Source organism: Botryllus schlosseri, chromosome 13 (genome assembly GCF_051294905.1).
Source record: "Botryllus schlosseri isolate E-star chromosome 13, Bs_hap1, whole genome shotgun sequence".
NCBI lineage: Eukaryota > Metazoa > Chordata > Ascidiacea > Stolidobranchia > Styelidae > Botryllus > Botryllus schlosseri.
In genome coordinates, this window is record NC_137248.1 from 14,034,353 (window position 1) to 14,046,924 (window position 12,572).

The 12,572-nt window shown below is 40.4% G+C and overlaps 1 protein-coding gene and 1 long non-coding RNA gene across 3 annotated transcripts in view; both read right to left on the reverse strand.

Annotated features, from left to right (window-relative positions):
* The window catches only part of LOC145453229 (uncharacterized), a 53,709-nt gene extending 45,903 nt beyond the window's left edge, over window positions 1-7,806 (reverse strand). Inside the window, exon 1 of one of the 2 annotated variants that reach the window (XM_080331213.1) lies at window positions 174-7,806. In XM_080331213.1, the coding sequence (XP_080187339.1) occupies window positions 174-304 (131 nt within the window). In that variant the 5' untranslated portion in view covers window positions 305-7,806. The remainder of the gene's footprint in view (window positions 1-173) is intronic. The other variant, XM_080331212.1, reaches the window with a different exon arrangement.
* The window catches only part of LOC145453275 (uncharacterized), a 159,600-nt gene extending 147,646 nt beyond the window's left edge, over window positions 1-11,954 (reverse strand). Inside the window, exon 1 of the long non-coding RNA XR_013919690.1 lies at window positions 11,752-11,954. This is a non-coding gene — a long non-coding RNA (uncharacterized LOC145453275). The remainder of the gene's footprint in view (window positions 1-11,751) is intronic.
* Between the last annotated feature and the right edge of the window lie 618 nt (window positions 11,955-12,572).

A 12,572-nucleotide genomic window follows, 5' to 3' on the forward strand; every position in this document is an offset into this window, starting at 1 on the left:
CGCTTTTACCTTGTATCAGCGGAGTAGACGGATGGTAACCCAACCTATGAACTCACCATCTAATATCTAATAAGGCCTGCATTGATTTATATCAGGCTACGTACCGACGAAATTCAAACAGTAAAACAAGTCACTCATAGGTGAAGTGAGATCGTTCCCATTTGCATACTCACGCTATCGCTATACCGCTTGCAACGTACTCCGTAATGCAGCTTCGACAGAAGACGTGAAGACATGGTAAGTAAACTGGATCCACCATCGGTCCCATGCAAATCGAGCAATTCTCGTCATCGGAATTAGTCATTGCCTTTAGAAATACTTATAACTATTTTCTAAAATGAAATAAATAATATGACTCAAAACAAATTGTACGGACGAAAGTATACATATTCATTGCCAATTTTTTCCCGTTCAAAATCACTGGATAAAAAGCTCTTCTAATATTATTCCATTCAGGACTATATTCATCGCAATATAATATATTAAAGGGGAATACTTATCGTGTTTCCCTTATTAAGAGTACCGCGTATAGCAGACCTGGGCAAAGTGCGGCCCGCGAAGCTTTTCTGAGCGGCCCGCGTAAAGAATGTTTGAATTTGAATGTTACTGCGTGCTGCGTGGAATAAAATCGCAGGCTGTATAAACTGAACCGAAAATTCGTTCACTTTGAAACCTGTTCAATAATGTGCCGCGATTACGCAGCCTATGTACCTCGCATGCGCAATCCAGATTCAAAATAAAGCCAATGTAGCAAAGTATGCCGTAACAATTAAAGTCACAAGAAGTCACTCTTTCCAAATAGTTTAGTTCAAGGCGTCTTTGTTGCCATTTTCAGATTACGCAATACACGGTCTGTGCTTGGAATTGTTCCGTGAAACTTTTCCAAATCCCTATTTAGTAAAACGAGTCAATCAGTGCTCGTGATTACTCGTGGCGTGGATTCCTGGACATTGCGGAATTTACGATAACGTGAAAGCGGAGACGAGTCGAGTCAAGCCTAACAATCAATAAAATCATACATATGTATGAAGAGTGGAAATCGGCATTTACAGGGTCGGAAACTGCAGAACATTTCAAAAATATTGTTCCCGATGTGTGTACAACTGAAATGCATATACTGAAAAATATGTTGTATGAGCCTACGGACAATTACCACCCGATATAGCCGACGTATATCGATATGGGATGGTCGGAACCCGCTAAATAGTCGGTTCAACCGCAATAGTACAGATATTTCGTCAAAGGAGCTATAAATACCGTATATTTTTAATTGTCAATGTCAATCCACTATGACGTCACAATTGAATATTCGTGACGTCATGGATTGAAAAAAACATGTTTTAAACAATGGCCTTCTTTTGAACATGTTTGTTTCAAATTGATTTTTGTTTTAAATGCAACCCTAACCCCAAATCCAACACTAATGGATTGTCGATAGTATATTTATCAAAGGAAAGCGATGATTAAGAAATGCTCTCACCTCAAAGTACCTATGAAATTGAAAATCTTATTAACATACCCTTGCCTCTTCAAGAATATCATAGTTTTCACTCTGGCAACGAATGTATAGTCATCTAATGAATGAACATTGCTCATCGAACAATTATAGTGAATGGCGAACAAAACCACTGAGTTAAAATCACCAATCAAATCATATTCAACAACAACAACTTCTAAATGAGTTACGTTCACATGTTTGATGCTGACCGACTGCACGCAACACGAGACATGGAATACACAGCGAAGCATGTCTTCTTCTGCGACATTCGTTTTAAGGTATATGACTATATAATACCAACTTCATATCGAGTCATTGAACTCTCGGCTGTTTCCGGAATAAACTGGCATAATGCAGCAGTTTTGCAGACGTGGCATCCGTAATTTTAACATTGATAGACGCAGATTGGCAAGTGATATTCGTCGAAACCAGCTGCGAATGCATATTAGAAGCAAGATGTGTGGTGGTATGTGGTGGCTCTTCCTTCATATATACATACGCAAATATTGCACAAGTTTGAGAGGGGTCTACGCGAATAAATATTGGACTTATTGCGATTGTTGGCCATTATTTTGATGTCAGTAAAATTTTATGGGCATGCGCTCTTTAAAGAAACAATTTGTGATGGTCTATGTAACTCGCCAGTAGAGCTCAAGCTATCGCCCGTTATATGACAGGTATTCTTCCATGCGTTAGCCGCTATTAGTACGCTTTTCACCAACGGTCTTGGGCGGCAATTAGGGGAGATGTGGTACCGATGGATCAAAAATTACAAAATGATCTGTGGCCCTTAAATCTTCAGCCGAGAATAGCAGATCTTTTGCTGGCTCAACACTTCGATACAAGCTCTACCTATCGCGGACATTTACATGAATATCCGCCTTTTCAAAAAATATTTATAAACGTTTAAAATTTGTTGATCGAACGTGTCATCGGTCCCCACCCGGTGGGTCCAAAGGCACACGACCCTGGGACCTATGAGACATACGCTCAAAAACTCAAATTTATTAACTTGTTTTGTTGTGTACTATAAGCTAAGCTACAGCATGCCAATGAAGAATGTTTCGTCGCGACCTTCAAGAATAAAATAGATTATATCAACTCAAATGTTGGCATAAAATCATGTTTTGATTTACGTCTAAATTTACAAAATTAATGCCACATACATATTATCCGCAAATCGATATTTGACTTTCAAATACCTCGTAATAGCGATAAAACACCGCAGGTAACTATGATTTACAGCCTATATATATGTAGGCGAGTTTCTGTTGTTAAGTGATTAGTTGTTCCATCTATTTTGCTTGATTTGGCTATGGTACCATAGGTCCCCACCCCATAAATATTGTAATTAACTTGAAAATAGTCCACTCGAGGATGGTATTGATTCAAAAAGTCTGTGCCCTTATATACCCTGATACAAGTCCTATACCTCACATAAAAAATTATGGCGGGTTTGTTAGTCTGAATGGTGATATAGAAAAATGCAAATGTCGATCCAAATTTACTTAACACCCCCTAAAATGTAAATCATTCGTCACAGACCCCATAACTCATCCAGGTCGAATTTTTTTGCATGTGAGGAAAGATTCTGTCAACATGTACTTGTAGACAAAATCACGGAGTGCAATCATGGAATTATCATGGAGAATTTTTCAAGTATTTTCGGTCCCAGTGATCCATCGGTACCACATCTCCCCTACATAACTAATATCCGCTATAACGACACGGATTAATAATACAAAAAACTACCACTGTCCATTTCTGTATATTATGCGTTTTGTGAGGTTTTCAGGGGCCAAAACAGCCGCGGTTGGGACTCACTGATACACACAAACACCGATAAAATCCAGATCGGTACCTGCTCGACAACTGAAACGACATTACGATCTGAATTTTAAGCTACAGCCTTAAAACACTGCACACTGTTGGATATCACCATCGCAACACACAGTGGCAAGTTTCAAGACTTATCGCGGCTGAAACACTGTCAAAATTGACGTTGACCAGCAATTACTGTTTTAATGCTTGGAGCAGTAAGTTCATATATAGATACCAATGTTATTATAACTGGGACTAATCAAAAGCTGCCCTGTCTACTCACTAATTTCGCTGAGTAAGTTAAATAACGAAACTAAATTGTATGTGGCTCTTTCACGCATTACCGCTGGCTGAAAACTACTGGGGACATTTTAATAAATGTGCGGAACAGCAGCACGAAGCCATGTGATAAACTTTTGTTAACAGTTGCCTCAGTTTCTCTATAGCTCTAAATACCACCGGGTCTACACATATTTATGAAGAAACATTTTTGAACACGAATATGAATATTACCAAATTCGAAATGTCATGTTTCAAATTGTGTCAGAAACGAAAGATGCAAAATCGAATATATTCTATATTGATCGCGTAGTTATACGCCCAGTCCACACGTGCGGTGTCATGCATATCGGGAGATATCAGGTTCTGTTACTATATACATACCATTTACAATTTTACTCTATATTGACTTCTCGCGAATAGAATGAACTTGCCTTCCTCTGAAGTATAAGACAACAGGAACAACACTGTGAATTCTCGAGCCTTGTTTGATTTCTAATCGCTATGAAAATATTTTGTCATGGCTATGCATACATTTTATATTTGAATGGTGTTTGACAATTCAAAAGATAATATCAACCAGGACATCTGATTCAATATTTACGCTTTATTTAAAGTTTCCAATTAGACTATACTCTGACCAACGTGTAGCATTCGAAAAAACTCGAATTAACTATCGATCATCCATGCTGTTATTAAGGTGTTCCAAAATAATGTAATTCTTCGCTAAGGATTGCATTGTAGTGACCCGCTCAGGCTGTAACTGTGTTATGCCCCAATTTAGGTTTTTGAGTTGGCAGCGTTATTGGACGACTGCTTTCACAGTCGCTGCCATCTTGCAATCTCGTTCACTTTCAAGCGTCTGCCAACGATGGTTCGCTGCCAGCTTTAAGCTCGGCACAAGTCATCTATGGCTCATTCAAGCGAGGCAGTCACTGTTATGATGAGCCCGGATAGATCAGAAACTACTGCCATTGGTGTCGTGGCGCTGGGGTTTAATCAATTGCGCAACTCGCATCCCCTCGCCCCCATTATATCTACTATATCCATCATAATTCACGCACTGTGCACGAACTGGTGGTATTTTCCAGATTTTCACAATGATGCGGAGTGACAGGTGATCTGCAAAGTCGGATAAAATATCACCTTTCACACGGTACCCCCAATAGCAGCACTCATATATAATAACATATATGCTTAGTGAGTGGGATCAGTTACAGCAGAGGTCTCAAACACGCGGCCCGCGAGAGCATTTTGTGCGGCCCGCGACGGCATTTTGGAATTTTAAGTATTCAACAATATATTCAAGTGCCATATATCTGTTTTAGATAAAAGAACTTCAAGTTCACTCTAAAACTACATCAAAAATCACTGAAATCTCAACAAACTTCACTATCACATCACTTTTAAAAGCTACCACGCGGTAGAAGATCAGTCTTTACGTCACTTCTCTAGTTTACGATGATAAAACATGACCCGTGGATGATTCGTGGCTGAAAAATGTGATTTGGTTTCGTGCGACTCTCTCGTAAAATTACTCGATTTCGGATTGACTGGGTGATTAAATGAAAATGACTCGAGTTGAGTCGGGTCAAATGTTAAAATCAGAGAAGGACTTGCGACTCGGAACGTTGACTTGGTAATCCTACGCACGCAGCAATCTATGAAACTATCACGGGGAATAGCAATATATCAAATGGTCGTAGCTTGCGCAGCGTATGGTATATAGCTATCTAATCAGGTCAGTACGGCAACCATTGGCATTCTGTAACCCCCGAGACGTATTGTTGCTTACATGCTGGGTGTTGGTTGTTCTCTTTATCCATATTATTATCGGTGGCGAGTAAGGTAGTAGTACGCTCCACAGCTGCAACACCAATGAATTCTTCGCCAATTGGACATTTCAATTCCAGGGGTTCCTAACCAGGGTCCGTAGACCCCATCGGGGTACGAAGCACCACATCAGGGTGTACGAGATGCATTGTGGAATTAGGCCTATATGCTGTGGAATATTTCCTTGGCCAATTTATTCAACTGGAAAATAGTCTTCGCGGTACGCGCGATTTTTTATGAATGGGCTTTATGATTTTAATATAGGTACCATCAGAAATTGTGCTGAAAATGGTCATGGGGTACGAGAAATCTCATTGAAAGCACAAGGTGTATGATCGCGAAAAAGGTTAAGCAGCAATGCTATCAAAATGGCTCAATAATGATTATGTTCAAGTTGATATTGATTTGTTTCAATAATAATCTAATAAGGCAAAATCTAACGCTGATTTAATTTGACTTTGGCAATTACAGTAACAATAGCCTATACTTATCACGACTACATCAAAACCGGGATTAGGCTACACCACTCGAATGCTCTGATATCAGATCTATCTTCAGTAGGTTTTAAAATATTCTACATAAAATTGTGGCATGTCAAAGGTCCACTAGCTGCAATATTATAACCCGACACTTTTACGATTTCATATGGATCCTGTCTAGTCTAGTCAGTCGCCGAGCGCAGACGTGTATCTCTCGCTCCGCTAACTGATTGCCTGTAATGATTACGTACAGCTCGGACGTGCTGCGCAGTATAGGCAGTAAACAGAGTAGACCAAGTCGCGAAGTACGACGAAGACTTTACTACAGTCTTAAGTTACTGCATACTCGCCGAGGAGTACAATATCAACAGAAAGACTGGGATCTGCCGGCGGCGCCGGGGACCCGAAGCCTCAACCAAGACATTATCACGGCATCTAGTCCGTTTAATTTTGCGGTGTCCACCCTGCTAACTAATTCTCAGGCTTATTCCGCTTCTTGTATACCACTTGCAGCAGGCATACACACATATCCTGCCCTCTAAATCGCTGATTGCAAATAATTGTCGCTGTGTATGATTTCGTCGTCATATCGCTGCGATAAACACGAGAGGACACTCGAACTGGCACACCAAATGAAATGTTTTTCTCCGAATGTTGCAGAAGTGCTTTGACGAGTTCGTTCTGTGTTGCGACACGAGCGTGAAACAATAAGTGACGAAAGTGATGCAACGCGGGTTTTATTTGGAACGACTTTGACAGCGCGCAATTCACTTCCGTCAATTCACTGTTGCGACGCTGCTAATGGCGTTGTGTTGAAAATGAAAGTAAATTTTGTGCACGTAGGCTTTTATTTAAAGGGGCATTGCGCACTAAATGCGACATCGTCTTAAGTTAAAGCTAGAAAAAAGAAAAAAGATTGTTGACAGCAGGCATTTCCTTCAAAAGGCCGCCGTATTTGAACCACAGCTAATATGCATTTTGGCACACGTGCAATGTCTGTGGCGTCGAGGTTACTGGCCATCGCGCGTCGGGAGTACGTGCTGTTGCATCATGTGGACGAAAAATGAGTGACGCATCATGTTTTCCACGTTATACCTAAAGAAAATGTCACTATATGATATGCAGATCTCGCCGTGAAATTGCAACAGTGATGAAATACGTGTCAGAAATTTTGCGAAGGGATAATAGTCGTTGCCGCACGATGACGAGTCACCTCGACACCACTGAAATCGACCATGTTCAATGGTGCATTGGAAAAAATCTGTTAGTTGTGGTTCGAATACGGTGACTTCTTCCCACAATTCCAACTTGAATGTGATACCGCATTATATTTAGAGCGCAGTACAGCTTTAAGACATGTTTTTATAGTTTTAAAAAATGATTTTAGTCTAGCCATAATATTATACAGATGAAAGTCACATCTAAAATTGCAATATTTTGGTTCGTAAAACATCATGACATGACATGGAATGCGTGTAGCCTACTGAAGATACAACAACTTTTGCGCGGGTGTTGAAAATATATGCTTATATGTTAGAATCACGAAGAGGCGTTGCCGGACTCATTTGCAACGGCTCGATCTTTGTCTTCAATAATACCACTGACGTGGACAAGGCTGGGAGGAGGAACTCATAGCCACACCATTGCAAGGTCATCTGTGCTTTGTCCGGCATATGAATCCGTGTCGTCGTTCCATTCTTAAAAGATATCCAGTAATTCGCTTCGCAATATATAACGAATGTGTTCCAGGTTCCATATCATATGACAGCTAGATCTAGTGAAAGTTAACCTCGCGCTACATCAGTGGTTCTCCAACTGGGTGGCGCGCCCCCCTTGGGGGCTTGAAAGCATCTGAAGGGGGCGCGAAGCTGCCGTCAACTGAATTTTTTTCGCGCTATGCGCAATCCACCTACAATTCATAGTTATTGCTCTGTGTATAAGTCTCTCACAACCGTCATACCCTTCCCTGCCATCAAACTATCCGTTGGGATTGCTAGCATTCAGGTTGCATTTTGTGATATGACGATAAGGGGGGCGCGACGTTTTTCACTATCATAAATGGGGGGTGTCTAAAAAAAGAGAACCACTGCGCTACATGGTATTTGGACATATTTAGAGACGAATTTCGACATGTTATGTCGGCTTTGTACAACAAAACTTCATTTTTGTGCAAAGAGTCTTTTGTTTGCATTGCATTGAATATCAAACAGTAGTATTTTATAACACAGTAACATTTGGTCACAGTACTGACATTTATATGTAGTCGCTTCACGCCTTGAGAATTGTTATATATTTTATCGCATGCAAGGTTATTATGGACGAACCTAATTTCTTGCACAGGGATGCCACTGGGATATTTCGGAAAAACCCAGATGTAGACGCTAAATAAAGCCAGATCCCATATTTCAATCGAATTGCAATGAGATAGCTGTGAAACTGGAAACTGACCGTCATTATTACATTCTTACAGTTATAGAATTAAGTTTTAGCCCTTGATATTGAAACTACAACAGTTTATACTATACATTTTTCTCGATTAACACTGCAAATTTCACAAAAATGCGGTTTTCCTCTCAATGCATCGCTATGAAACAATTGGTGCGCGTTGTCAACACTCAATAGTGTAGTACAGTGCTTTTCAACCTGTGTGACGGTTCGCACTGGTGCGAATGAAAAAAATTGCAGTGCGAATGACGAAGGTGGTGCGAACGGTGCGAATGAAAAATCCGGATGAGTGCGAATGAAAATCGTGAATAATAATTGTTAATTTTCTGACGTGCAATAATTCAAATAAACCTAATACAAAATGCAAGGGCCGTGTAGCTGTTGTAGTTGAGACGCAATTGTAAAAAATTGATTAACTTGACGCACTACTATTCGTAGCCCTCACAAGCCGTAGTGAATTATCGCTTTCGCATTATAATTATTACGTAATCAAAAGCCTGGTTTAGAAGCTGGTGTAGTTGCAGACATACAGTAATATTTGTTGAATTTATTGCAAAGATCCTTCCACAGTTTTTACATATCCAAGGGCACTGTGTTGGGTACTGTAGTCAATAAGCGAGACACGCAGAAAACATGGCTTGATCATGAGAATCAGCCGACCTTTGGTTTGAATTCATGATAAGATTTGTCCGAACGACGAAGACCGTTGGGCTGAACTAGTGTAGGGGTATGCATTGTGCAACAAGCGAGTTCAGGCCTATGATATTCATTCATTTTGAGGCCAAGACCTTCTGCGTCGGATCACATGAACGCGTGAAGTTTTGGCCAACATACTGCTGATAAAATGCGGAGCTGCTGTTAAAATACGATGCTAAAAACATCAGCGGCGACAATAACTTGGCCAACAATCATCATGGCTGGATGGCCAAGCCTTTCGATATGGATATGATCCGTTGTCGGCTCGGAATAGTCCCGTTCTTGCAATATGAGTAGACAGTAGTACAAATGCCACACACTGAGGAATTTACTTCACCCTGATTTGAAATAGCGTGCGTCAGACATATTTTATAGAGCTGTGTTGGGTAGAATTTGTGGTGTGCGCGTTCTGTATGTCATACATGCTCGTAAAATCGAAGCATACTACTCTAATACTAAAAATTAATTCCTTTTCATGGGTGAGACTCGGGTTGTGAGATGCCACAAAAATTCAGATTTTGTTGGTAGTCAAAAATCTACTTTAAGGTTATTAAACTGTTATAAATATTCAAGTTAGATTGAACTAAAGAGTCGATCAAACAGTATCGTGACTTTGTTTGATCTTCTCATATACTCACGAGACAGAAAATGGGATATCGCAAAAAAAAGAACTCAAGTTGAAGCAAAGTATCATAAGGTAACGAACTCTAATATGCCTACTCTCCTTGACGGTATTGGAGCTTATTTTCCAAGACATCAGGCACAAGCCTCAACACAAGCATGTGAATTTTTCACCCTTTCGACAAACTGAAGCCTCCGTGACCTTTGTGTCATCTCTCAAAAACGATTTCTGCCAGCAAGCGTTTTTCACTCGCGGAAAAAACGCTGTATTTTGGATAGGAGTGCAGAACAGTTCTTAAGACCTGGCCAGCCAAGCACTATGGTAGGCGTTATTGTACAAAATCTGCTGAGAAGCGTTTTAGTGAAATAGTTGAAATCAAAACGAGGGAAAAGAATTGCCCTTTTAATGAGACACTTCATGGCCTAACAGCTATGGTAGCCAATTTGTTGCACATCTGAACAGAATATTCTTATGAAACTTCATCTTCTTTTTTGTATAACAATTTTCGGTAGGCTTGTGCGAATGAAATTTAATTTCCAAAAAAAGTGCGAATGAAGCTCAAAAAGGTTGAAAAGCACTGGTGTAGTATATCACCGCGCCGCGAATGTTGGCAACAATGCCTTCCCCTTCTCTAAGGGTGTTTTCAGCAGTGACCTGGCCAGTTGAAAGTAGCTTTCAAATGAATAATCCTGGGATAACGTGACAGGCATGTTTAATCATGAAATTCAGGGTCATTGTCTAATGTGCTGATAAACAACCGCTCTGACTACCTTAATTGCTGGGGGTGTCCGAATCTGAGCGTCCCTGTTGAAAGTTAATATACTCAGATACCGTTGTGCATCATATACAATTACACGTTACTTATTGATACACAACAAATTTATTGGAGTGATACTAGCATTCAATTATTAAATCGTTTCAAATCGTGAGACAGCGGTTCCAATGAGTTTCCCTATGAACATGACTTTCTGCGACTTGAAAGTTAAGATTCAATGAAGCTCCATCGTATCACGCCGAGGTCTCTCATTTTACTAGTGAAACATTGTCTCAAGACTCGTTATAATAACAACGAAATCCATCGACAATGGCGCAGGGATGTGTAGAAATCTAGAGTTATAAATTCCTCTGCAACGGCAAACTGAAGTACGTGCATTTTACGACATTATGATCTTACTAATCTAATAAATATTTTAGAGCCTAAAATTAACCTGACGAACATGATGTTGAAATAATAACAGATTTCAAGGACAAAAAAAAACGGAAACCCAGGTGATGCTCGAAAAACCCCAGATCTGGGTGGAAAAACCCAGGAGTGGCATGTCTGCTCTTACATTGCGGAGGTACCTTTCGCTGGTAACATTCTGATAAATTTATTCCACTATCTGTCGATTCTTTAATGGGTGCTACTACCAGCTAACCTGGTGACCTTATCTGCGCTGTACTAACAGTTGTAATGCGTCGTATCAGCAAGTTCAGCGAGAATTTATTTGCGCCGACATGCTCGATGAGCAGCCCGTGGGTAAATGTCAGGTCGCACTCATCAGTGCAAGGGCATGGTATCGTGTGTTTAGCCTACACCGCCCTCTGTTCTTCGACAATAATACGATAAACAATACCCACGCCAAATCCGACGGATTCTTTCGATTATGGCCATTGTGAGCTGATCTGGGCTCACTCCACCATAATGAACATTGTCATCTTCCTTATTATCTCCAATTACTTATTGTGCCGCTCTCTTATGTCAAGAATTTTATAACTATGGAGCACTTTTGTTATCACTATCATTATCACCAGAGCATGATCCCTCGTTGATATCGACACCTTCCTATCTTTTCATTGTATCGCAGTTTTGTGGTGCTTTGAAAAGATGAAAATATTAATAAAATGATACTGATACTGATATTTAAATTCTATTTCCTGTGTCGGTGTTCCTGTATTATCTACTTTATAATATACGAAGTACCCAGGGCCGTAAGAGCACTTCGTCAGGCCCCCTCAAAACGGTCGGTCCTGGTCGGGGGCCCCGCCATAGGGTGATAACCCTAACCCAGACCCCCCTCACGGTGTACGTTCTTTACCGCTGCTTGTCATCTATATTGAGTGTCCGTTTAGTAAGTCAGTTTTTATTGCCTAGACGCGCGAAGCGCGAAAAATTTCTGTAATTCATGACTGAATCGGGTAATACGATCAGGAAATAAATATATATTGCTATCAATTTTTATCCTTTCTCTGCTCACGCAATCAGATTTACCGGTAGAGCTGAGTTAGGTGTTGTCTTGGAAAATGTAGAGCCCATAAATAATATTTAAACAGCTTCGGGCAGGTGGACCCATTGGTATGACTTCGTTACATGATGTTATTTCGTGACCTGCTGTCTGCTATATCAAAAATATACAATCGCCGAAACGTACTAAACTAAAAGATCTCGCGATTTCAAATTGGTATTTCTTCAGTGGCATATAATTTTTCCCTGCGGGGTGTATTTGTCTTGTGGGGTTCAGATTGTCCAGACAGGAACATTTAGGTGCCAGTCATTTAGGCGCCTATGGACTATTAAACCCGCATGTATTTTGTATATATAACGAAGTTTTCGGTCAGCATAAGGGCAGTCCTGTTCGGCCAAGGTTTTCTCGCTGCCGATCGTGGCACACTTCTTGCAGTCGCATGTAACATGGCCTAAAACTTTATACGTCTTGGTGCGTCGTGGCGAGGTAATGGCCGACGCTGATATGCCCATTTCTATAAATCTTGCGTATTTTTTCTTGTGGGAAGAGTACCCAATATTCAAGATACTCGGCAACTTGAAATCGCGCGCAGCGCGAAAAATTTTTGATAAAGTTACTTAAATTTTCAAAAATTACTCTATAATTTATGCTAATTCACGAAGTAATTTTGGGCC